Source organism: Globicephala melas, chromosome 11 (assembly GCF_963455315.2).
Source record: "Globicephala melas chromosome 11, mGloMel1.2, whole genome shotgun sequence".
Lineage (NCBI taxonomy): Eukaryota > Metazoa > Chordata > Mammalia > Artiodactyla > Delphinidae > Globicephala > Globicephala melas.
Genome location: NC_083324.2, coordinates 16,562,457 through 16,587,059, shown reverse-complemented (window position 1 = coordinate 16,587,059; position 24,603 = coordinate 16,562,457). Strand labels below are relative to the sequence as shown.

The 24,603-nt window shown below is 40.8% G+C and overlaps 1 protein-coding gene across 2 annotated transcripts in view; it reads right to left on the bottom strand.

Moving 5' to 3' along the window:
- Window positions 1-24,603, bottom strand: part of CNTN3 (contactin 3) — a 362,773-nt gene that overhangs the window by 11,554 nt on the left and 326,616 nt on the right. For both annotated transcript variants that reach the window (XM_060308062.1, XM_030867739.2), the window contains exons 18-20: window positions 23,716-23,950; window positions 20,686-20,801; window positions 8,301-8,484 (exon numbers count right to left, since the gene is read on the bottom strand). In XM_060308062.1, the coding sequence (XP_060164045.1) occupies window positions 8,301-8,484; window positions 20,686-20,801; window positions 23,716-23,950 (535 nt within the window). The remainder of the gene's footprint in view (window positions 1-8,300; window positions 8,485-20,685; window positions 20,802-23,715; window positions 23,951-24,603) is intronic.

Sequence of the window (24,603 nt, the reverse complement as noted above, 5' to 3'; positions counted from 1 at the left end):
TACCCACCAATGCTCATTTAAACCTGCCTGGCCATTGAAGGCACTTGACTTTATTACTCCTCTTTTTTTTTTTTCTTTTTTTTTTTTTTGCGGTACGCGGGCCTCTCACTGTTGTGGCCTCTCCCATTGCAGAGCACAGGCTCCGGACGCGCAGGCTCAGCGGCCATGGCTCACGGGCCCAGCCGCTCCGCGGCATGTGGGATCTTCCCAGACCGGGGCACGAACCCATGTTCCCTGCATCAGCAGGCGGACTCTCAACCACTGCGCCACCAGGGAAGCCCTTACTCCTCTTTTTAAATAAAGAGTCATTTGGGGTAGTTTTTACATATTTTGAGGATATTTTATTGACATATTTATATAAGTAATCTATCTGGATGGAATAAATTACCTTGTTATTTCTGTAAAGGCTTGAGGCTGTAGATGCTGAGGGAAGGGATATGAAGGAGGAAGGTGCAGACAGTAAAGGCAGATGAAAGAACAACTCGTGGACCCCTAGGGATCTCTCAGGACCTGTGATTTATTCTTAGATCCTCTGGAAACATTTTTAAATGGTCCTTATTATTGGCTGGTAGGATTGACTGTATTATTGTTTAAAAATACTTTGGGGTAGATTATTTGGGGTGTATTATTATTTAGTCTTTGCATGTCTTCTGTCCTTCATCCTCCAAGGAAAGATTATGCTTCCCTGCCTCACTCTCACTGACATTCAGCCTGGCCATGGGACTTGTGGTCCCATGCCTTTAGGAAGACATACTTCCCCTTCTCACTGGCATCTCACAGACATCAGGTTTTGTTATATGGCTTGTTTCAGCCAGTGGAATGTAAGCGAAAGTGAAATGACAGCTTTAAAAGCAACTGAAGAGCATGGTTCACCATTTTCCCTTTGCCATGAGACCAGCATGGCCCAGAGAGTGGCTGCTTCTTCAGTCAGGATTCTGAAGTGAAGATGCAATTGATCAGATCTGAATCGCACCTATGATGGACATGTAGTATGAATGAGAAAGAAACACTTGTAGCTTAAAGCCTCTAGGTTTGGGAGTTTTGGATACTCTACCCATACGAGCCCAATCTGACTAATACAGCTATTAAACAGTAGCCTAAGCTTCAATGTAACACAATGAAATTTTGTAAAGGCATTGAGTCACATACTGAAGTGGAAATGGGCAGGAGAGAGTTGACAGCATATCTTTTAGGATTTCCAGTTTCACTTTTCATATTCTATGACGTTGGAAGCCCAACCCAGAAGGCTGGCTGAGTTCCACATCTTATGAGAATTAACTAGATATATGGTCTACATTTTGAAATTTTTTGTAAATCATATCTCAACTTTCATATCCTGTAGATTTTTCCTCTGTCAACTCAACTTCTAGTGTGTTGACAGTACACTAAAATAGAAACAAATGATAAAAACTAATTTAATTCTAGTAGAAAAGTGGCATATCACTAGATTTATATAGCACAACACTAATTGACAGGCTGTACCATTATTTCAATAATTTCAAATGGTATGTGACAAGAATAATAGTATGTCGAAGGCTTTTATTATTATTGCCATTCTTTTAGCACCTATCCTGACATCCTCCGTGTATGTGATTATCAGGCTCCTCAACAACAGCCCCATAGATTTTACTAAATCTATAGCCACTTGACTGCTACTAGGTGATTACCGCAAGGGTGCTGAATGGAGGAAGCTGGGAATATAAGACGTGTCTACCAACAGGAAAATGGCTAAACTGTGGTGCATTATCACAATGGAATGTTACACACACACTAACATATTTATGAAAATTATTAATGACCTGGGGAAAATTCTGATACCAGGTAACTAAATATATGGCATAACCTCCACTTTCTAAGAGAAACATTTTATAGAACGTAAGTCTGGAAAGAAAGATCAACAATACTAACAATGGTCTTTCTGAGGGATGGGATTATGGGTGATGATTTTCCCCTAATTTCAGCAGTGAATACATTTTCCTTTACATATAAAAAGTAGAGGTTGTTAAAATAAAGAATATTACTGTCCAGAATTTTCAGTAGTGATATCTTCACAGTGCTGAGAGTGAAGTTGGCATTGACTTTCAAAACATGGAATTTTAAGATATTTGCCGTGACTTAATTATGTAAAACTCAACAGATGTCTTGACTACCTGATGGTAATGAGCTGACTTACATGATAAGTGGTAGCTTGAAGGTACACTTTCCACTTGGACTTCACTTGAGTTAAACATCAACATTTGTCATGAAACAGCTTAAATATTTGACACTGTGTAGAAAACAAGTTACCAAAAGCCACTTTTTCCCAAATAATGAGATATACTTGTCTTGACATCATTGAAGTTATTATAAATTAATTTATCATAAGAGATTGACTCAATTTTAAAAAACAAGACAAAAACACGTGCTTCTTAACACATCTAAAACTCAGAAAAGACCTTACTTGGGGTCTAATCTAGAATGTCAGGGAAGAAAGCCTTTCTTCATTTTAAATGAATGGGAATTCCTGTGACCAAAATCTCTCCTTCTTCGGATAATAACAACATGAAAATTTGTAGCCTATAATCAGAACGTTTACAAGCTTCTAGAGAATTCACGGGCAAGGTGGACAAAAGTACCAAAGCTCCTACAAACTAAAGTTCATAAGATTTATACATTTGGCCAAAGTATTTGTTTCTATATTAGCTGAAACTTCCTAATTGGATTCTGATTAAATTCAATATTATATTGCTATCTTGCTTCAGAGCTTACAAAATCAGACATCACTTTCTTGAAGTCCACAGACAGGAAAAGAAAACCCTTCTAAATCTGAAGAATGTGCATTATTAGTAAACAGTGTATTCTAATGTTGTATGTGTGATTTGTGGCGTATCATACACAGACACGAGTGGGTGACATATATCTGTGGTATGTGACACACAGAAAAGCCAACAAATAACATTTAGTCACCTAGGGAGGAATTAATTCCCTTTTAGTCTTCCCATTAGTTTCAAGAGAAAGCTGGATTTGGGGGCTACTAGCTCTTTCATATGCCTTCAGTGCTAACATCACAAACAAAGAGGAAGCAGGTTCAGTTGTCTGAATAGGCAAGACCACGTTGCTAATATTTAAAATGGAGAACAGCTTATTTTTTCATTATATTTACTATTATTGGCATTGTTCATTGTTTAATTATTACTTTGTTAACATCTACTTATGGCAATGATACTGGTTTTCATACTCAGGAAATTAGTTTCCATTTTCTTTAGGTTTATATAAGTAAAAATGGTAAGTTAGTTTTTAAGAAAAAATACTAGGTACACATTAGCAGAAAAGGCCCACAGAAATGGCAAAAATTGAGAAGGCAGATCACCATCTAAAATTTGGAAAACATTGTACTGATATGTACCTGACTCTTAACTTAGAGTGGATGATTATATAATGAAATCGTACCTTTGAAAACTTGAAAACTTCTACATTAGGTGTTTGAGGCAGAAATATTCATTTTATCAAAAACCTCTGAGATATTGACTCACATTGTTTCAGGGCTTGTTTTATTCACATTTCCTTTTCATTTCCTGAGGACACACTTAATTGGTTTCCTTAAATTCAGACAATTAATTTTGGCTCAACCTACATGGATGAACATTCCACTTGGAAATGCAAACACTCAAGTGAAAAACTGATTTCACCATTTAATATCACTATTTTCTCAAGTAGATACTCATGTATAATCATTGGTGAAGGCACTAAAAAATAGGATTCTCTTGTTCTAGGGGAGAATCTGGGCAAGTGATGCAGGCCAGGCCAATCTAGCGTTTCCACCTACTTGCCACACAACCTGGCTCTAGAAGAGCCAAGACCCCTCCTTGGCTCTGACTGGAGGGATGAGGAAGGAGCTGGCCCTCTTCCCAGCATGCTTAGTTGACAGGAATAGGCTTTGAGGTGCTTAATGGCAATACTGTTACTCTGAAGAGGGGACCTGGTGAGAATGATGCCATCATGGAACAGAGCCAAGAGATGAAGACATTCTTGATTGTTTAATAAATACTTACAGGGCACCAACTGTGATTACTGAGACACTGAAGATAGAGCTCTGGGGATAGAGTAATGAGGAAAACAGGCAAAATCTCTGCCCTGAAGGAGTCTGGCCTTCAGTCAAAGCAGGCTGGTGAGACAACAATAAAATAATTACGAACATGCATGGGTGGTGGCTCTAAGTGCGATGCCCAAGAATAAAGCAGCAAAGGAGACAGGGAGTGTCGGGAACTGAGGGGCTGTACTTTTACATATGGCGGTCAGGTGGCACTGAGGTTACATGTGAGCATGGGGGAGAGTCCCACTTGGGCATCTGGAGGAACAGCCTTCGGGGGAGAGGGAACAGCAAATGCAGAGCCCCTGAAAGGAAGGTGGAAGGAGCGGGTAGAAAATAGTACGAAATGAGTCTAAGCAGGATTTCAGGATGGACTGTAAAGGCCTTGTTGGGCATTTTAAGGATTTAGCATTTATCTGCAGTGGGATGGGAAGTGATTGGAAGGTTCTGAGCAGAGAAGCAACATCATCACTACCACTCTGGCCTAAGGGAGACAAAGGCAGATGGGCTGAATGATAAAGGGTCGCTGCCCTGATCCATGTGAGGGTTGTACCAACTTGTACCAGGGCGACTGCCGTGAATGCCTTAAGAAGCGGCAGATTCTTGCAGCAGGCAGATTCTGGACCAGGTGCAGGGTATAAGAGAAACAGAAGAGTTGAGGATGACCCCCAAATTTTTGTGGCTGAGCGACTGCAATAACGGGATTGAATTTACCAAGATGGGGAATATTGATAGGGTAGAAGGGCCAGGTTTTAAATGGGGTGGATGATTTAAAGAACTTAGTTTTAGAAATAATCAATTTGAGATGTTAGGTGATCGTTGAGGATGTTGAGTGCTAAATTTATCCATACTGAAAGCCACGATTACCACTTGACTTTTCAGTCATTCAAAGCAGAATATTTGCCCTCCACATTCTTTCTTGCAATCTCCGAACATAAACTTCTCAGTATGTTTCCTTTTAGAAGCCGTTCCATTTCGTCATTTATATGCTATCTGTAATTTTTCCTCATCAGTGCCTTTAGATAAAAGATGTTCTTAAGAGTTAGCTCTCTTTGGGTTGCAAGTAACAAAAATCCATCTTTGATTACTTAAAGAGGCTAATTAGTGTTTAACTTAGAAATGCTTTAAAAAGACACAAGTATTTGGATATCAAGAATTAAGTGTGTAATGGAAGCTACAGTCCTTAACCTGAGAATCCTTGTATTATTTACATTAATCAAAACTATCACCCAAGATCTGTATGGATGTAAAGCCTCGCATACAGAATTCCATGATTACAAGTACATGAAACTTGCACATTTTAAGTAAGATGGTGAAGGACTCCAGTAAGTGTTCTGAACTCACCATGTTCAGTCAAGAGGAAGTATATGGGATTAATAATAGTACTTCAGGCTGGCCTGCTTCTTTAGATCTCATTCATCCATCTAGCTACCCACTAAACATTTAATGAGTGGCTCCCAGTGCCAGGCTGGGCACTGGGGCTGGGTGAACAGACACAGAGGGACTCTTTCCCCATAAAGTTTACAATCCAGAGGGGAAGACAGATAGCAAGCAAAGACTCGAAGATGTTATCTTCGTTCTTTATGCCTGAAGCATGACAATAATTCTCTTCATAGTGATAATCACAAAAGCCTTATTAAAATTTGTAACTAGGATTTGAAGCTAACACCGTGTCAAACGTTAGTATAACTATTAAGAGCTGCCAGTAAAATAATATTAGAAATAGTTTTCAAAGATTGTCTTACTTGTATTTTGGTACATTAGAAAAATTATGAAAGTAAAATTTAAAACTTAACGATGGTCTTTATACACAATCTTAGAATAGTTAGGGATTTTAATTATCTCTATGAATTTCCCACTCAAAGTAGGAAACCTTTCTTTAATAATACCTACAGCCCCACATGCAGACTCCAGTTAAACTGGGGCGATAGGAATGTATCATTTGCAGGGGGGATTTTGTTCAATTACTGGAATTCCCATGAGACTCCAGGTCCATGAGCACAGAAGTCCTGTCTATCGTTGATCACCTTACCTGCTTCCTAAACACAGAGTAAAAACCCAATAAATACCGGTGTTATATACGGCATGAACATTCGAATTATATGGTTGAAAAAGAGGCTAGTACAGCGGTTAAGACTATGTCTGGGTTTGTATGGCTCTCTTGCTACTTACTCTGTGATCTCAGTAAAGTTATATAACCTCTATGTGCTTCCACATCGTCTCTAAAGTGAGACTACTAATAGTTTCCAAGTCACGCTGTTGCTGTGAGAATTAAGAATCAATACATGAAACATACTTAGAACAGAGACTGGAAATTGCTCTGTAAGTGTTAGTCATTAAAATCATAATCACCATCATTACTGTAACCTGCAAATTCCTACTTTAGATTGGGTATTTATATGCTATCTTTAAATTTTAAAGGGTTGTGCTTTTTTATAATTCTATTTCACTCACTGTACATTACCATGAAATTCCTATTGATTTATAATCAATCTCTTCCTTCTGTCTAACCAATTCACTAAGCTCTTCACTGATTTCATGATGATGTCACACAGTCTTTTACAATCATAATTTCTTAGCAAGTAATCACATCAATTATTAAGTCGGAGGAAAGAGCCAGATAACCTTGTATGCATGCATCAGTGCAATCAGAATTTTTGATTGATGCTGTGCTTTGAACATATAATAATTATGTATATTTAAATCGTACTAATTCAGAAGCGCTACTGGGAATACCAAATATATTTAGCGAAAAGTTCTAAACGCAGAATATATTCAGTTTATTGGCAAACCGACACGCTCCTTGGTCTAGCCCCAACCATGTGTTCTAAGAGATGGAGTCAGGCTTCGCCTAATAATTAGTGAAGGATAATTAATTACCACATTAGTTGGTTGCTTGTAAATATATGCTACTTAAAGGGATTAAAATGTTTGGTTGCTAAACTTTCTCTCCAAATTCTCTTTTCAATAGATAATACAAAGGTAAAAATATGAACTTTCCTGATCAAATGAACACTGGTTAATGAAAATCCATAGTAGAATTGTGTTTTATATATATTTTAACTTACCCATAAATAACACTAGTAATAAAATTAGATTTTATACTATTGTTGTTCTTAGCAATTTTAGCCAGCCAACGTACGTTCTCACGAAAGTTTGGGAATTATATACGGAAACAGAAATGCATTAATGAAATTGGCAGTCAAACACAATAACTGTCTCATTCCCATATAGGGCCAGTTAACAAAACACTTTTACTGGGTTAATTAATTTTGAAAATAAATTAAGAAGAAGAATAAATTAAGAAGAAAAAATTACTGCACCATTGTTTTAAAATTAAAGTTAATCCTGTCATGCCCACATTCCTCATCTTTCAAAAAGAAGTAAAAACGACACCTACCTCATGTGGTAGGTATGAAGTTTAGGTGTGGGAATACATGTAAAGCATGTGAACATAAAATGTTCTAATTGCTATTAGCTACGATGATGATGACAAGAGTAATTCAAATGGTTGCATTGTGAGAAAGTAACAATACAATACAATAACTAAATATATACTGGTGTTATCAGTTTCATGGAAATATATGTGAAAGACTACAAAATTGCAAATCACTGATTTTTCTGTAGCCTAATTTAAAGCCAGGTTAATATATAGCTCATAATTGGTGCCTGTGAATGTATCTGTGAATACACAGCTAACACAGATTCAGCTTTGAAGGCAACACTGACTGACATCTCTGGTCAGATCTTTTAAAATACCCATGTATTCATGTGAAGCAACATCTTTGGCTGGGAACCTTTTATTGTACATTGCCCTCTTTTGAATACGTAGGAAAGGAAAGAAGAAAAACATCACTCTTGATTCTTTGGCCTGAACTTTAAGTTATTCATGCTTATCAAAAATCCTCAAGCTTTGGAGAACTAAAAATACATGAAATAAACCAATTAGCTTGACCACATTTTAAAAGAAAAGTGGACGGACGTGACTAAACAGCCCACTCTAAAATTTTTCAAAAGATGCACATTCATTTTCACATGGGGTTTCTAACTGAAGATTTAGGGGTATCAGGAAGACATGTATGTGTGCCTCTGAGTTTACAAGGGATTGGAGTTGGGTTTCCATCATTCATTGGGCTTACTGACTTGTGTTGTCCATCTAAAATGATAAAGAAGGCTACCATTTTAAATGCAAAGTATTTTTTTGACGTTAAAAAAATCACAAGATACATACGAGTTTTCTTGGTGGTTGCATTAACTGTGGCACTGAAGGGACCGGTACCAGCGCTGTTGAAAGCCCGGACAGCCGTGTAATATTCCAAGTTGCTCTTCAAGCCATGGAGTCTGGCCGATGTCACATTTCCTGACACTTTCAGTTTGCTCGATGATCCCTCTTCTCCATTATTCCAATACCGCACCTGGTGGACAGAAAACATAAAAGATGAGAAGGACTGACAAAACAGCATCCTTTAAATTAAGTGATTTTTATTAAAATGGGCACTGTAATTTATTTACTTTACCATTTGTTCCACAAGTAGTTTTTAAGGACCTACTATGTGCTAGGTGCTGCATTAGGCTCTGTGCCACAGACGTGAAAGAAAAGGGACTCCTGGGGGAGACAGGTAATAAGTACACAAATAAACCAGATAAATTCAAAGACAGTAAGTGCTACATGCTACTAGCCCATAGCCTTATAAATGGGAAAATGAAGGGAAAAAATCTGCATTTCTAAGAGAGTGAGCTGCTTCTCCTTCCCAGACCCTAATCAACCTGGCTCAGGCTCAACGCTGGAAGGCTGACAGCTATGCTTAAACTCTGACGGATGGTGAAGATGCTTTCTGTGAAGAAAGGGACCTGTCAGAGCAAAGACCACTGAAAAGCCAGCTGGCCGCTGGCTTGTCCTACAGTGATGGCCAAGTGTCACCAAGACCCCCGAGTAGGCAGAGCTGCTGCAGAGAACAGGAAGGCGGGTAACATAGGTTAATATATGGATATATTGAAATGTTTTACTTGTATTTCATTATTGTGAATTGTGCAAAATGATCTGAGACTGCTTATGAAGATATATACATTTACAGTATAAAAATATAAAAATGTTTTGAGAGTATTTGACAAAATAAAGAAATAAAAGTAGAAAAATACAATAAGAAGACATGTTCCCCAGTGAACTCCGATTTATGCTATAAAGCCCTACTATGCTTTGCTAGACAGTTTGGATCCTTCATAAAATAAAAACAGCAACAAAACCACCAAACAAATGGCTCATGAAAAGTGCAACTATTCCTCGTGCTGAGACCAGGTATCACCATCTGACCATCTAAAGCAGGGGTTGGACATGTAACACAAATACATAAAGCAGACTGAGTACATATTTTTTACTTTCCTAAAGAAACAGGCACTTGGGGCTCCCCTGATGGCGCAGTGGTTAAGAATCCGCCTGCCAACGCAGGGGACGCAGGTTTGAGCCCTGGTCCAGGAAGATCCCACATGCCGCAGAGCAACTAAGCCCGTGTGCCACAACTACTGAGCCCACGTGCCACAACTACTGAAGCCTGGGAGCCTAGAGCCCGTGCTCCACAGCAAGAGAAGCCACTGCAATGAGAAGCCTGCTTACCGCAGGTAGAGAAAGCCTGCGCACAGCAACGAAGACCCAACACAGCCAAAAATAAATAAATTAAATGAATAAATTTATTAAAAATAACAAAGAAAGAAATAGGCACTTTCCTGTTTTTCTTGCAGTCTTTGCCCTTTTGGTTTGACTTTCATTTATCTACTTCGATAGCAAAATATGAAAACAGGAAACCATTTCTATAATTTCTGTAAGTAAACGGCTGCTTGAGCACAATGAAAACGGCAATCGATGCTCAGCCATCAGAGTCATGAAGGCAGTAGAGACGTGTGGGAACTGCGGCAAAGGAGACAGGCACGTTCCATCTTCGTAATGGAGCCTCTACGCAGCTCTGGTCGATGGGGGGAAGATGGACCCAGTGTTTACAGGTCTTTTTTTAAAAGAAAGCAAAAAATCCTGATTTTAATGTGAAATGTCCCAAATTTAGAGTTGGCCCCATTTGTCTGTGGGCTAAACAAAACGTGTTTATGGGTTGCATAGGGCAAACCCATTTCAGGCCTCTGAGAAAAATACACCTAAAGTTACTTTAAAAAAATGAGCAACTATAAAATTATTTCTTTAAAAAAGATTAACAGCAAAATATAAAATCTCAGGTTTTTCCATAATAATCCCAAATTAGCATATTAATATCATGCAAGATCAATATTTTCCCTATATATGTGCATGTATATATGTGTGTGTATATTATGCATGTATATTTATATTGATATCAAGGCCCCCTTAAATTCATGCAAAATGCTGGGCTCACGTATGTGTATATGTGCGTTTTCCCTGGAAAGAAGTTATTACTTTTCAGAAAAACCTTGAAAGGAGGACGTAAACCCAAATAATTAGGACTGAATTGAATATGCACCTCCTACAGCTTTAAAGCATCAAATATAAATTAGCAAAACACATCCACAGATATGACAGATACCATTTACCATTATCAAAGAAAACCACATAGATTTTATTCACTAATTAAGGATCACATGCCAAACTGTCTTTTATAAAGCCACACCCCGCCAATTGTTAATGGATACCGAAAACTCACAAACATTCTAAATCCACCAACTGTAAACAGCGGAGGTACTGCTTAGGTTTAGATGACCACCATGATACGACGCTCCCTGCTCTTTAAAACACTGTCTAGTTATGAAACTAAGAATGACACAATCGATAATTATAATAAAACACTGTAGTCAGCCTGAAAACTTGTGGCCTAGAATAGAGCACAGATTGGGAAAAAAATCACATAATTATGAGCTTTAATAATTGTCATTCAACACATGGAATGGCAAAGGCAGGGAGAACTCAAGTAACTCAATCAATATCATCCTGTGATACACACTGGCCTCTTGTTAGGTTTCCATCCATGCGCCATTCTTTCTGTATTCAAATTACTTCAATATAAGTTGCCTAAGAAATCATTCCTTAGGAGACTGATTTAAAGAATAAAAATAATTTTCAATTAGCATATGGATTATCTTTTATAAATCAGTTCATAGAAGGTGTCTGAAAGCTCTTGATAGCAGTTTGTTTCTGAAGTACTTTAACCAATCTCCATGTATCAGAATGAGAGATTTATTTTTAGATATTAGTTTCTGACAGGTATTGGAAATATTTAATCATAGAGAAAATTAGTGCCAAAATTGAGCATGATATTAGTTCAAACTTATTATATAATCTTCTTAAATAGCTTTACTTTAAAAGTTGAATAAATATGCATATAACTAAAGCATAAGGAAATAAAGCAGTGACATATATATTTCCAAGTAATAATCAGTTATGTTCTATAAAAATTTTGTTCAAAAATATTTATGAGGATAGTCTTTTTTTTTTTTTTTTTTAAATAGAGGAAAAAGCCAAGAAGAAAAGACACCATTTTTCCTCTCAGTTGTGTTCTGGGTTTAAATGGTAAAAGTTCTACACTTGAGAGGACAGAATATAACTCCACACTAATATGGATTTTATAGGCACAACCACAATACAGGGATGAAGAAAGGAAACGTGTCCAGGCTGAAGGAACAAACTCTGAAAATATAATTGTGCAGAAAAGAGTTAATATAACATTGTCAGAACATGAAGGCAGCATCTACAAAAGATGAGCTGAGAGAGAACTATTACAAAGCACATGAGGAACTCTGCTAACACGAAAGAAAGTCAGCAGACTGGACCACAGGGGACTGCCTATTATACGTTTAGATGACATGGATCTTAAAATAAGTATATTTAAAATGTTCAAATTTACCAGAGAAGGGACTAAATTTATAATGCAAGAATAGGAGACGAAGAAAAAAGATGGGGCGAATCTAAAAAATATCAAGTAGAATTCTGACACCTGAAAAATACAATAGTAAAAAAGAAATCAGTGCTAGGATTGAGCTGAAGACTGCAAGGTAGAAAACAGAATGAATAAATCCAGAACACGGAGAAGGAAAGAAAAATTATGAAAGCCAAGTTAAGAAACACTGAGGATGAATGACATTTTCCAACCAGAGTTCCAGAAGGAGAGGTTAAGGAAAAGGCAACAATAAAAGAGAAAATGTCTCAGAATTTCCCAGAACTGAAGAAACACAGATATTTTCATGTTGTAGATTCACTCTGAGTTCAGAGGGAGGAAAAATAAAAGGTAAATCAACTCCAAAGGAGAAGGTGGTTAAGACTGAATTGTGGCTCTCAACATTTTTTTTCATCACCCAGCCTGAGAGACACAGGCCACTCTCTCCATCAGCAGCGGGTCACCCTGCCTTGGTTTGCTAGTGTGAGTGTGCGCCAGTGCCAGCAACTGCATCCCTTGGCACAGAAAACAGCAGGAGGGGCGAATGCTAAGGTGGAATCATGTTCTGGAGGCAGGTTTGTCTTGGTCATCACCATAGCTCTGCCGCTTGGGTCGAAGCTTGTACACACTAAGTACCCAATATTGGTGAATTCTTGAATGACTTAAACACAGGCAGTTTAAAAATGCCTCCCTTCTTCCCACCACAGAGACACATAAGAAATATGTATTTGGTCTCTGCACCAGCCCCCCCAAACCCATGGAATCTCAGAAGTGGTAAGTGTGGTTTTTTTTGTTTTTTTGTTTTTTGCAGTACGCGGGCCTCTCACTGCTGTGGCCTCTCACGTTGCGGAGCACAGGCTCCAGACATGCAGGCCCAGCGGCCATGGCTCACGGGCCCAGCCACTCTGAGGCATGTGGGATCTTTCCGGACTGGGGCATGAACCCGTGTCCCCTGCATCAGCAGGCGGACTCTCAACCACAGCCACCAGGGAAGCCCCGGTAAGTGTCTTTTGTATGCTAATGAGACATCTGGTGGCTGCGGTCTCCTGGGTATCTTCAGGACGGAGACTGGTTGCCAGGGTAACCAACCTTGTGATTAGAGGGTTGGAACGTTCAGGTCCACCTCCTGACACAAGGCTGGAGGTTGATTTGATTTGGTTAACTAACGGTCAATGATTTAATCAATCGTTCCTATGCAGTGAAGCCTCCATTAAAAAAAACCTAACTGAAGAGGTTTGAAGGGCTTCCAAGTAAGTGAACACATTGAAGTGCTGGGAGAGTGGAGGGCATGGAGAGGTCATGGAAGCTCTGTGACCCTTCCCACATACCTTGCTCTACACACCTCTTCCGTTTAGCTGTTGCTGAGTTGTATCCTTTACAATAAATGGATAATGGTAAGTAAAGTGCGTTCCTGAGTTTTGTGAGCCATTCTAGCAAGTTATCAAACCCAAGGAGGGGGCTGTGGGAACCCCTCAGTTGGTCAGTGGAGGGCTGGACTTGTGCCTGGCATCTGACGTTTGTGTGTGTGTGGCGGGGGGGGGGAGGGCAGTCTTGTGGGACTGAACCCTCAATTCGTAGGATCTGAAGCTAACTCTAGGTACAGAGGATCAAAACTGAATTGAATTTTAGGACCCCCAGCTGGTGTCAGAGAACTGGTTGGTGCAGAGGAAAAACCCCACATTTCTGGTGTCAGAACTGTTTTGTGGATAGAGCAGAGAGGAAGATTTTTTTTTTCCTTAATTCACCAAGCTAGTTACTCAAGTCCTCATATTCTATGTGCCCATGAAACACTGGGACTCCAATTTCTTGATAATAATTTTTTCTTCAGAACTGTAATACCCTTTCACAAGCTAATATATTTTTTATCTCGGTAAGTAAACAGAAATAAACTTGAGGAATGTCAGGATTTAAAATGCTATCTCTATTTCTGCAAGTAATTTGGTTATTCCAAAAACGAATGTCCCTGCTGTGAGGAGTCCCTCATATCACAGTATCAGAGATTTCACTTAAGCTTAAAATGAAATGCAGTTTATAAAAATAATATATTGAAAAATGGCATCTTTTTTAGCCATTAAAGTACAGGTATTTAGTCAGAACAGACTGAAATAATTTTGTGTATACTTACAGATTTTCAGGAAGACAAATATTTCATCTTAGCTGTTAGACGGAACACATTTCAATAAATATCGGGCAGGCAAATGCATTCGACAGGTTTTAGAAGACACATCCAGATCTATCTCCTACTCTTTACTTAGCTCTCAGTCCCTGGAGGGCTGACCGATGTGAATTACATAGCAACTTGCTGACCCTCTGGCTTCTCACCGGATGGAGAGGAAATGGAGCAGGACCCTGTACGGCCCTCCCAGTACAAATCCTTTCTGTATACCCAGTTTCTTGTTTGTAGGAAATAGGCTTCATTTAGCCTCCGTGACCTACCCTGAGTTCCAAAGGGAGGATTCAAATAACTGCTTATCAGGGAAGGGAGGGAATACAGAAACAAAGGAGAAGCAGGCAAGAAATAATAGTGCCTGGGGTGGGAGTGGCGGCACAGGGTCCTGCTTCCACCTCAAGGAATATACATAACAACACCTTTGAGTTCTTCTGCAGGAACTAAGGGCCCTGCCCAGGTGGAGGATGGTAACTTCAGCCTGAGCACAAGTTTCCTGGAGCACAGCCCTGTTTACCTCACCACCAACCCATCAGAAGAAAGTCTGCACACAGTGGAAGGTAAATGAAGACCCTGAAGGCCTCCCCAAATCATTCTCCCTTTAAAAACTTTCATGGTCGAGCAGCATCTTCAGAGTTGGTTTTTGGACACCAGTTCGCCATCTTCCCAGTTTGCTGGCCTCCTGAATAAAGCCACTTTTCCATTCCTACCAGCACTTGTCTCGAGTACTGGCTTTTGAGAGGAGAGCAGCGAACCTGAATTCAGAAACAGAGAAGCCAGGAGACGGGCTGGTGCGAGGAGAGAGAGGCTGGGATATTTACTCCCCTGGATCCCTCAATGCTGAGCCAGTCTGGTAGGGACTATATTTGCCTAATAACAAACCCAGCTTTGTTTGGGTGGCTCTCACTCACACACATACTTACTGCTCTCTCCAGCATAACAAATCCTTCCACCACCTCCAGAAAGTCTGCATTTTATTTACTCAATTCATTTTTGCTGCCTTCCTGTTTATTTATATGGACCTGAATTGTCTCTATCCAATTTTCCTACGTACATGTGACTCATTCTAGAGTGAAGTTAATTCTCTGTCTGATAGTAAGGAATTAGACTCTCTCCATATGTCTTTGTTTCTTCCAGTAGAATTTTCGTATTCTCAAAAAAGTATTCAAATATTTGACGTCTTTTTCCATTCTAATTAAAACGTTAGGAGCTAAACACATTCTGTACAGCTGTTTAGAACAGGAGGTAGGATAGAGGTATCAGTGAAGTTTTAGTTTGGCCTTCTGTACACATTTTTAGTTATGTTCCCCTGCTACACATGAAAAAAAATAAATCTACTATGTTCCCCTCCCTCCCTACCCAAGTTCTATTTCGCTGCCAAACATTTAAAAAAAATCTACAACTCCCCCTCGCCCCCCCTCCCGGGGAAACACTGACCGAAATGGCCCGCCCTGGCCAGGCACCGCAGTGACCACTTGCATGAGTTATCTTCAACAGGAGGTCCTGGTAAGGAATGCGAAACTAACAAGCTACCACCAACCGGAAGAATTCGGGAAAGGTCACAAGGAAAGAGGAGATGCCAGCCCAGATGTCCTGCCAACTTCCCAGAATCCTTCTCGCTGGAATCCATCTTGGCCAAGCGACGCACGTGCCACCAGGAAGGACCGTGAGTCAAAGTGACTGTCCAGAGATAACCCCAAAAGTAACCCCATTCCCATAAAACCCGAGACTGAGCCACGTGGGCAGAGCAGTTCTCCTGGCTTCCCTTACCCTGCTGCTCTCCACCCAGGAGCCGCTTCCCAATAAAGTCTTCTGCTTTGTCAGCACGTGTGTCTCTCCGGACACTTCACTTCTGAGTGTTAGACAAGAGCCCACTCTCGGGCCCTGGAAGGGGTCCCCCTCCTGCAACAGTCCCACAAATATGCTTACCTGTAGTATTTCACAAGTACAGATTTTTGTTTCCATCACTTATCAAGGTCATTCTCCCAAGTTTTATCTTCTCAAGACACAAAATGACTTTAAAGAAATGGACTGTATATACCAAGCTAGAACTTTGGAGCTTTTGTTCCTCAGGCACCCACTACCCATGAACTTAAATCATCTGCATCCTCTTTATCTTGTCTGTACGTATCTCTTGTTCCTATGCAAAGGGCACAAGAAAAGATCTGAGCCTGAGTGTTGTGGCTTAGAAGATGAAATAAATTGGAGCCCAGGGAAATGAGCTGCTCGACGACTACTTGGTCAAATCAGAAAGAAAATGAGTCTAGATACTAATGATGATGTGTGCTCAGCACGCCATGTGGCACATGATGAGACGAGAGGGAAGCAGGTGCTATTAACGAGTGTAAAGCCACACTGGGGAAACTGCAACCCAGAAAGTTAGCCACATGCCTGAGAGTTAAATGCTCTGCTAAGTCATTTATTCTTCCAGGTTACTGTTTAAATCATTACTGAGACTATGAAAATACATATTTTTATCTTGGCATAATTATATAAATTATTTCTTAAGTTGCCCCAATTAGTATACCTTTTCCTGAGCTTGCTTCTTTCTTTCCATACATACCAAGCACTTGGGGAACAGACTTTAACTAGTTGTGTCCTTTCAATACTGTATTCAGCCTCCATTTGGATGTTAAATTTGGTACTCTTTACACAGATAGGCAAGACGTCATCATTAATTTCGAGCAAAGTCCCATATGCTCATCGCTCCGCATCTTTTTGCCCCCCACCTAAGAGCAACACCAGTAGCAACACAAACAACAGCATCGAGTCCCATACTCAGATTGTGCTAAGTGTTTCTGTATTACTTCACTGGTTTTCAAATTTCCCCTTTCAATGAAATCTTATCCCAATGCCCAATATTCAAAACAGAAAAGGAGAAGCTCCCAAAGTCTCTTTGGGCCATTTTCACAATGGCTGCTTTATCTCACTTAAAGTTTCTCCAGTGATGCTGAGAGTTATTTACTGGTTTAACTGGGCCTTGGAGAGCATTCGTAATGTGCTCAAAGCCGACAGCAGTAAGATAATGGAGCCAAAATTGCATTTATTCAATCAACATGAACGTTTTGCCTGCCTCCTGTGTGCCAGATACAACTCTTGGCACTTGGAATACATCAGTGACAAACGGGCAGAATCGCCTGTCGCTGGTGGAGCTTATATCCTGTCCCAGTGGATTTGAAGGCAGGTTTGTCTGATTCCAAAATGGTGTGGACTTCATGCGATACTACAGTGGCACTACTGGGATTCTTTGGTTTTCTCTCTTGTTCAATCAACCTCTCTCTCCTGACCTGAGCCACAGTGGTGTAATTCTACGTTCTTAGGGAGTATGCATATCTGGACGACTCATGATCAGCTTAAACTGATATATTCTAAAATCTACCTGCCGCCAAGCTGTCAGAACCATCGCCAGTGACTGGTAACATTCCTGTGGTGCCTGGAAGCCCACAAAGCCCATTTATATAGAGTCTCTTGCTTATTACTCTTAACTACTTCACAAGCTACAACCAAGTCAGAAATTATGATCCTAGCATACAGTTTGTAAAGGACAAAGTTATGAATGGGGGGTGTGTACTTCAGTCTGCTGTTGGAGGGATGCAACAGGTGCTCATTTATTGTCTTTAAGTAAATTTTATTTAACACTGAATTTCACATCCTGCTCAGCTCATGGAAAATTCCACTTCAGTCACTCCTGGGGCTCCCTTCCGAAAGCCTGGCCAAGATAACTTAACTGTTACATTGGTCTTATCCCTTTAGGCCCAGCAGTTCTGCCATGCTTGGGGAATAAGAAGTCCTTGCTGAGTGTGGGAAGCACAGCTGTTCCCTTCTGTGGTCTGGCCACCAACCCGGGCACTGCCAGGTCGAAAGCTGTGGGACCCACGAGATTTTGTAAGCCTCAGATCTTCGTTTCCTCCAAGGTCACCTGAAATTTCTCTTGTAGTTTTTCCTCTGTGGCATGTTCTCTCTCTTCACCCTCTAGGATACATGAAATAATCTCCTTAAAGGCCTGAGCTTTGGAAACAAAGCGAGGAAGGAAGGGATCTCACAGGCAACCCCATCTTGATAGCTGTCACAAACTCTCATGAGGCAAAAGAGCTTGGAGTCGAAGAACTGCTTGAGAATAGTTACTGGGGAGAAATCTATAAATTAATATCTGAAAAATTCTTCTGGAACATGGCTCACACGTATTCATTACTTATTATTACGAGCCAGAAACTGTGAGAAGCACAGGTGCCGAATCTCATTCAATCCTCTCAAAATCCTAATGAGGTTAGGCCCATTGTTCCCATTCTGCAAGCGAGGACAGTGAGGCTCACAGAATTGCTGTAACTCTTCCAGCACAGCGAGTGGCAGAGTTGGGGTCTGGCACAGGTTCGACCTCAGGATCATGCTCCTTTACATCTGTGTTCCTTCCATCCCACTTACCATTCCTGTCAATGCCATTTCTCTAATCATTGGGGAGCTATTAGTGGTTGCCCACTATCTTTCACTGCTTCTACTCACTGTCAGGGAATTAAAGGAATTTTCCATCCAAGTGTTCTTGGCTTCCTTTAAGATGCTGACCTAGTTGCTCTGCTGGATTTATGTGGTGTTTTGCTTCTTCAGTATCACTTCGGTTTCCTTACGTCTGGACAGCTCTGTCTGTGATCAGGTTCTCTGTCAAGACCAGGGCTTCCTATACATACGTGTGCAGGAAGATGTTTCCCTATGGGTATTTACTAAAAATGCACATCCACAACACCCACCCCTAGATGTTTGGGTTCAGTGGGCCCAGGGAGGATTCTGGGGGCTCATCTTCAGCAAAAATTTAGGCAATTGTGGTGAAGGTGGCCCATGGTGCATCCTTTGAACACCACTGCTCTAGCCAATCCTTTCTCTACTTTATCTTTAATTTATTCAAGTCACTGCTTGTTTGGTTACAAGGACCAGGAACTCTCTCAAGTTCAAATGTAAAGGGAGCTGATGGCTGAAAAGGAGGACAAGGTGACATTATGAGAAAGAGAAGAGCCAACTCAGGAACTGGACAATTGTCAAAGAGCTCTTCTACTTTGCTCTTTAAGCTCCATGGGTCCTTGTCGCCTCCATCCTTTAGGGCTGCATGAAAGTATGTCTGCTCCATCTCATCTCTGTAAATCAGCTTTGTCCTATCTGCCCATGGTCTTCGCTTGGGAAGTCTGAACTGGGCCCTAAATTTGACATATCACTGCATTATACTCACTAAACACAATCTCTATGCTGCTTGCTTCAATACTTCAAACAAGGATCTGACTAGGGCTTCCCTGGTGGCACAGTGGTTGAGGGTCCGCCTGCCGATGCAGGGGACACGGGTTTGTGCCCCGGTCCTGGAGGATCCCACATGCCGCGGAGCGGCTGGGCCCGTGAGCCATGGCCGCTGAGCCTGCGCGTCCAGAGCCTGTGCTCCGCAACGGGAGAGGCCACAGCAGTGAGAGGCCCGCGTACCGCAAAAAAAAAAAGACTCTGACTAGCTCAGCTTAACTGTCCATGGGTCAGCTGCCTTTGAGCAAGTGGCCACCCTCATGCAGCCACTGAGGTTATGTTGGCAAGCGGCAGGGTACACGGTCCTGTATTGCAAACACGTGCATGTAAATATGCCACTGAATCAGGAATTAGAAGCAGGAGGGAAGCTTGCTAAGAAGATAGCTGTGGGTCGGGGTGAAATCACAGCTGTGGCTACCACAGTTTCATCGTCACAGAAACCTTTAAGACTTCGCTTTTTATCTTGTCAGCTCTCAGCTCAACTGCTCCCACTTTTCTCTAACTGCTCCGTCCTAAACATGGAGCCCAGTCCAGAATGGTTCTTCTTAACATTCAGAGCCGTCTGTGACCTGGCCCCGCTGTACCCTTCTACCATCACCTGCCCTACAGGAACCACCTGCTGCAGGTGGAACTCTACTCCTTCCACTCTTTCAATGTGCCACGCTCAGTCTGGAATGTTTCCACTTTCTCTACGTTTACTTATTTTTTTCCTTGAAGTCCTGTTAAACCTTACTACCCTTATGAAACTTTTCAAGGTCACTCATCCCTCAACCACTTTCTATGTGGCCTATTCCGAACTCCATTACATTTGGTCTTGTGCTATGCCGTTTCAGACCTTTCATCTTATTTCACCAAAGGCAATGATTTGAAGGCAAGAATTACATTCTACAAGGCTGACTTCTCTAGAGCCTAGAAGTAGCAAGGCCACCAAGAAAATAAGACAAAGCACTGGAAGAGCTATTAGCAGATATACCCAGTGAACTTAAATACTATGTTTTGATCTCACTCTTATTTTTTAGCCAAACTAGCTACAGATTAGGCCCACAGTATACATGATTTCCTTTCATTTTATTTTTTTTTCTTTTATACCTCAACTAAAGTCACTTTCATTCAACTGGTTGAGTTAAAGTCAATATCCTTTGATAGTCACACAGAAAAATACGGTGATAAAATTGAACAAAAGTCAGACTTTAGCTAAGATGTCATTGTTAAGAAGACTTTTAAATGAAAGCAGACAAGGTAGCATGGCAACATACTTACACGAGCTAATTAATTTTAAAAGACATTACCTCATAGCCGAGTAAGTGTCCATTGCTCAACTTCCAAGGAACAGCGTTCCAAGAAACTTCAATTTCTGAGGAAGACAAGCTATTTGCACAAACTTGAGATGGAGCTACTGTAGGCTCTATTTGGGAACAGAAAGATATATTGAAGTTCTTATTTTTTTTTAAAAAGCATTTTAACATATTTGAACATGTAAAATATTCTGTAAAAATATTTGAAAACATGAACCATGTCTTGGTCACTTTCCATTTCCTAGGAAGAGACAGCATCACAGCCACAGGCTTTTCCTTGCTGAACAGCCAGGGCAACTTGCTCCCTCTCTAGCACTCCCTTCTTGGCATCCTACTTTCCCCCCATCATTATTTCTCTCCTCTCCGTCCCACAGTGCCTATGGGACATCCTATGCCCACAAGTGCTACTTATTTTAGGTTATTTTTTGTTTTTCCAAATAAAGGTCAAGGTCTCCAGAGTTCATTTATTCAATAAGCATTTAGTGAGTGCCTTGTCTAGCCAGGCCCACAAGAGGGGCAAAGTTAAATGAGAACCTGTACTCTTCTGGAGGAGATAAGCACACACGGAGCTTAGTACACAGGAGGAAATCCCCTTTGTAATGGAGAACTCTTGGGGCTTCATGGATCTCACAGCGATTCTTTCCTCTTAGGAGCTCTGAGCAGAGATGCGTCCTCCCCCAACATCCATTTCTACGTTAAAGGATCCTGCCCCCTGGCCATGGCTGATGCATACTGAGATAGACCCCTGGTCCAAGGATGGGCCTATTAGATTTTTTTCTCTTGAGAATTTGAAATGTGCTTTGGAGAAACGAGGAAGACTTGAGGCCAATCAATCCAGCCCTGGTGCCCTAGAGAAGCCCTAGGTTTCTGAGGGCCCAGAGCTTCTCTGATTAAGGCTCTTCATGAGGTTTGCTATTTACCTCTCTCTTTGATTCAATGAAAGGTGTGAGTATATTTCCAATAAATCCCTGCTTTTTTTTTGTGGCACGTGGGCCTCTCACTGTTGTGGCCTCTCCCGCTGCGGAGCACAGGCTCTGGACGCGCAGGCTCAGTGGCCATGGCTCACGGGCCCAGCCGCTCCGCGGCATGTGGGATCTTCCCGGACCGGGGCATGAACCCGTGTCCCCTGCATCGGCAGGCGGACTCTCAACCACTGCGCCACCAGGGAAGCCCCAATCCCTGCTTTTTTAAAAGACAAGTCAAATCAGTTTCTGACATTTGGAACAGAAAGACCTTTAACCAAATCATCAGTGGTGGCAAGAATGGAAACAGGAGAAGGAAAGTGCAGGAGGCAAGACGATATTAAAAGGCTCTGGCCATCCCTCCTTCCCAGCTGCCGCCCGCCCCCAACCCCGTCTACCCAAACTCCCTGGTTAATTGAATTGTCATCACCCCTCAGACTCCTGACCTGCTCTTGTAATGATAATCCTTCTCAGCAACTCTTGGAGATGGGGTCTGGCTATGAATATAAAAGCTCTTGGTTTTGCAAAAAATTTTAAAATCCTGCTCCCTTTTTCTCTCAGAACTCAGTGGGAAAAGAGAGAACAAACATAGGAGGTGACAGCATGATGAAAAATTGAGCCTCCTAACTGTTTTTAGGAATGACAACTGTGGACCCACTTTCTCAATTTACTGTAAGGCTTGGAGGATAGAGGAGGTACTGTGAAATCATATTTCGTGAGCTCAAACTACTCAAGAGCAAAGGCCCGGGGTTAAAATACTAGCTCAATAGGTCTGTATGGATTTTGGCAAGTTCATTAATTTCTTTCATCAAGCTTCCATTTTCTCCTGTGTAAGTGGGAAATAACAAATGACAAGTACCTACTTGTCATTCCTCCTTGGAAAATTCAAATTAGGTCATGTCTGGGTGATGGTAAGCATCTAATACATGCTAGCTCCTGCCATTCTAACTAGCTAGAACCGCATGAGATAGCCAATATTCAGCTGCTTTTGACCTATAAAATGGCAATTTCATAGGATTCTCCTAACATTACTATTATTTTTACTATTACTTTCTGGGACAGAAAGGCAGAGAAAGGGAGTGAGTCCAGAGTGGAGTATGTATGAATCTATACTGACTAGAACTGGTGAAACCCATCCTCAAACCTCCATATTCCATACCTCCCCAACGTCAGGCTTCTGGTCGTCCCTCTCCGACCTGCTAAACCTCTTTCTCAGGTCTAGGAACCACTATAAAACTTCAGACTACAGCACTTCAAAAAGAATATCTTAATCTTACCTCCCAGAAAAGAAAGCTGTAGAAGGCTGTGCTGCTTCCTGCTTCACAGACTGGAACTCAATATATTCCTCAGAAGCATATTTTTAACTAATTATTACCCCCTCTAACTACCCATTGAGTCTCACACTTCAAGTAAGCATGGTTGATCTTTATTACCTGGACTAGTAACTATGACTTCAGTCATTCCCCTTTTCAAGAAATATATCTGAAGTCACAAAGGACTTCCAAATGGGTTTTTGGAGCACAATTGGCTGATTAAGTGTGGAACTGACATACAGATCTTCCTTGACTTATAATGGGGTTACATCTCGATAAACACATCTTAATTTGAAAATATCATAAGTCAAAAATGCATTTAATATACCTAATATGGCAAACAGCAAAGCTTAGCCTAGCCTACCTTAAACAGGCTCTGAACACTTACATTAGCCTACAGTTGGGCAAAATCATCTAATATAAGGCCTATTTTACAATAAAGTGTTGAGTATCTCCTGTAATTTATTGACTACTGTACTGAAAGTGAAAAATAGAACGGTTGCATGGTTCAGAATAATTTTAAGTATATCCATTGTTTACCCTTGTGGTTGTCTGGCTGACTAGGCACTGTAGCTACTGCTGCCCAGCATCCTGAGAGATCATTTTACTCCGTATCACTAGCCCAGGAAAAGATTAAAATTAGAAACTCGAAGTGCAATTTCTAATGAAATGTGTCTCACTTCACACCACTGTAAAGTCAAAAAATCATTAAGTTGAAGACCATCTGTCTAATCATAGCCTTTCCATACCTTCTTCTGCAGAGAACACTGTTGTCACTGGGCTAAATGGTCCTTCACCTTTGTTATTATAAACACCCACTTTAACTTCATACAGTGAAAATGGCAGGATGCTTTCATTTCTAAAGACGTATCTTGGGGTATCAGGAGATGTGACGACTGTCTGGATCCAGTTGCTTACTCCGACAGGGCGGAAAGCAACAACATATCCAAAACCTTCACCATTCTGTAGTTCTTCAGGGACTGGCTGTAAAGGAAAGGCGTATTAACTCACGCTTTCACACGAGAGCAAGGCAAAAATAAATGCAGCTCTAATGCGGAGTCTTTTGTAAAAGCCATCAAATAATAATCCACATTGTATTAAGTGGTTGGATTAAAAAAGGAGAAAAAGGTCAGGGGGACAGTCAGCTGCTTTTAAATAAACATATGCCACTCTTTCATAGCCATCAGATAACTCACTGGAATTTTCCTAAATTATTCAGGTTTTTGAGCATCTTGCAGCCTTAATTTGAGTTCTGAATAATAAAGATATACTTTCAGTTGAAATACTGCATCTCTAAATCAAATAAAAATCAACTCATCCATAATGCTGATTTTATAGAAAAAAGCTACACATTGACATGATAATTCAGAGCAAGAGTAAAACTTTAAAAAAGGAAATAAAAACAATATATTAAACTCAAAGCTGTATTTGCATCATGCCAAAAATTCCTACTGACACTCCATAATCTCTCGACTTCTTATTTTTCCATCCACATCTTCAAATAATGTAGACAATTCTAGTGCCTTCTGACTTTGTTAATATTTTTCCTAATTATGACTTAAAGCAAGGGCTGAGAGAATGGCTAGGACGCAGCCCTGGCTGGAGAAGTGGCGTGTGCATCACCAGCGGAGGAGCAG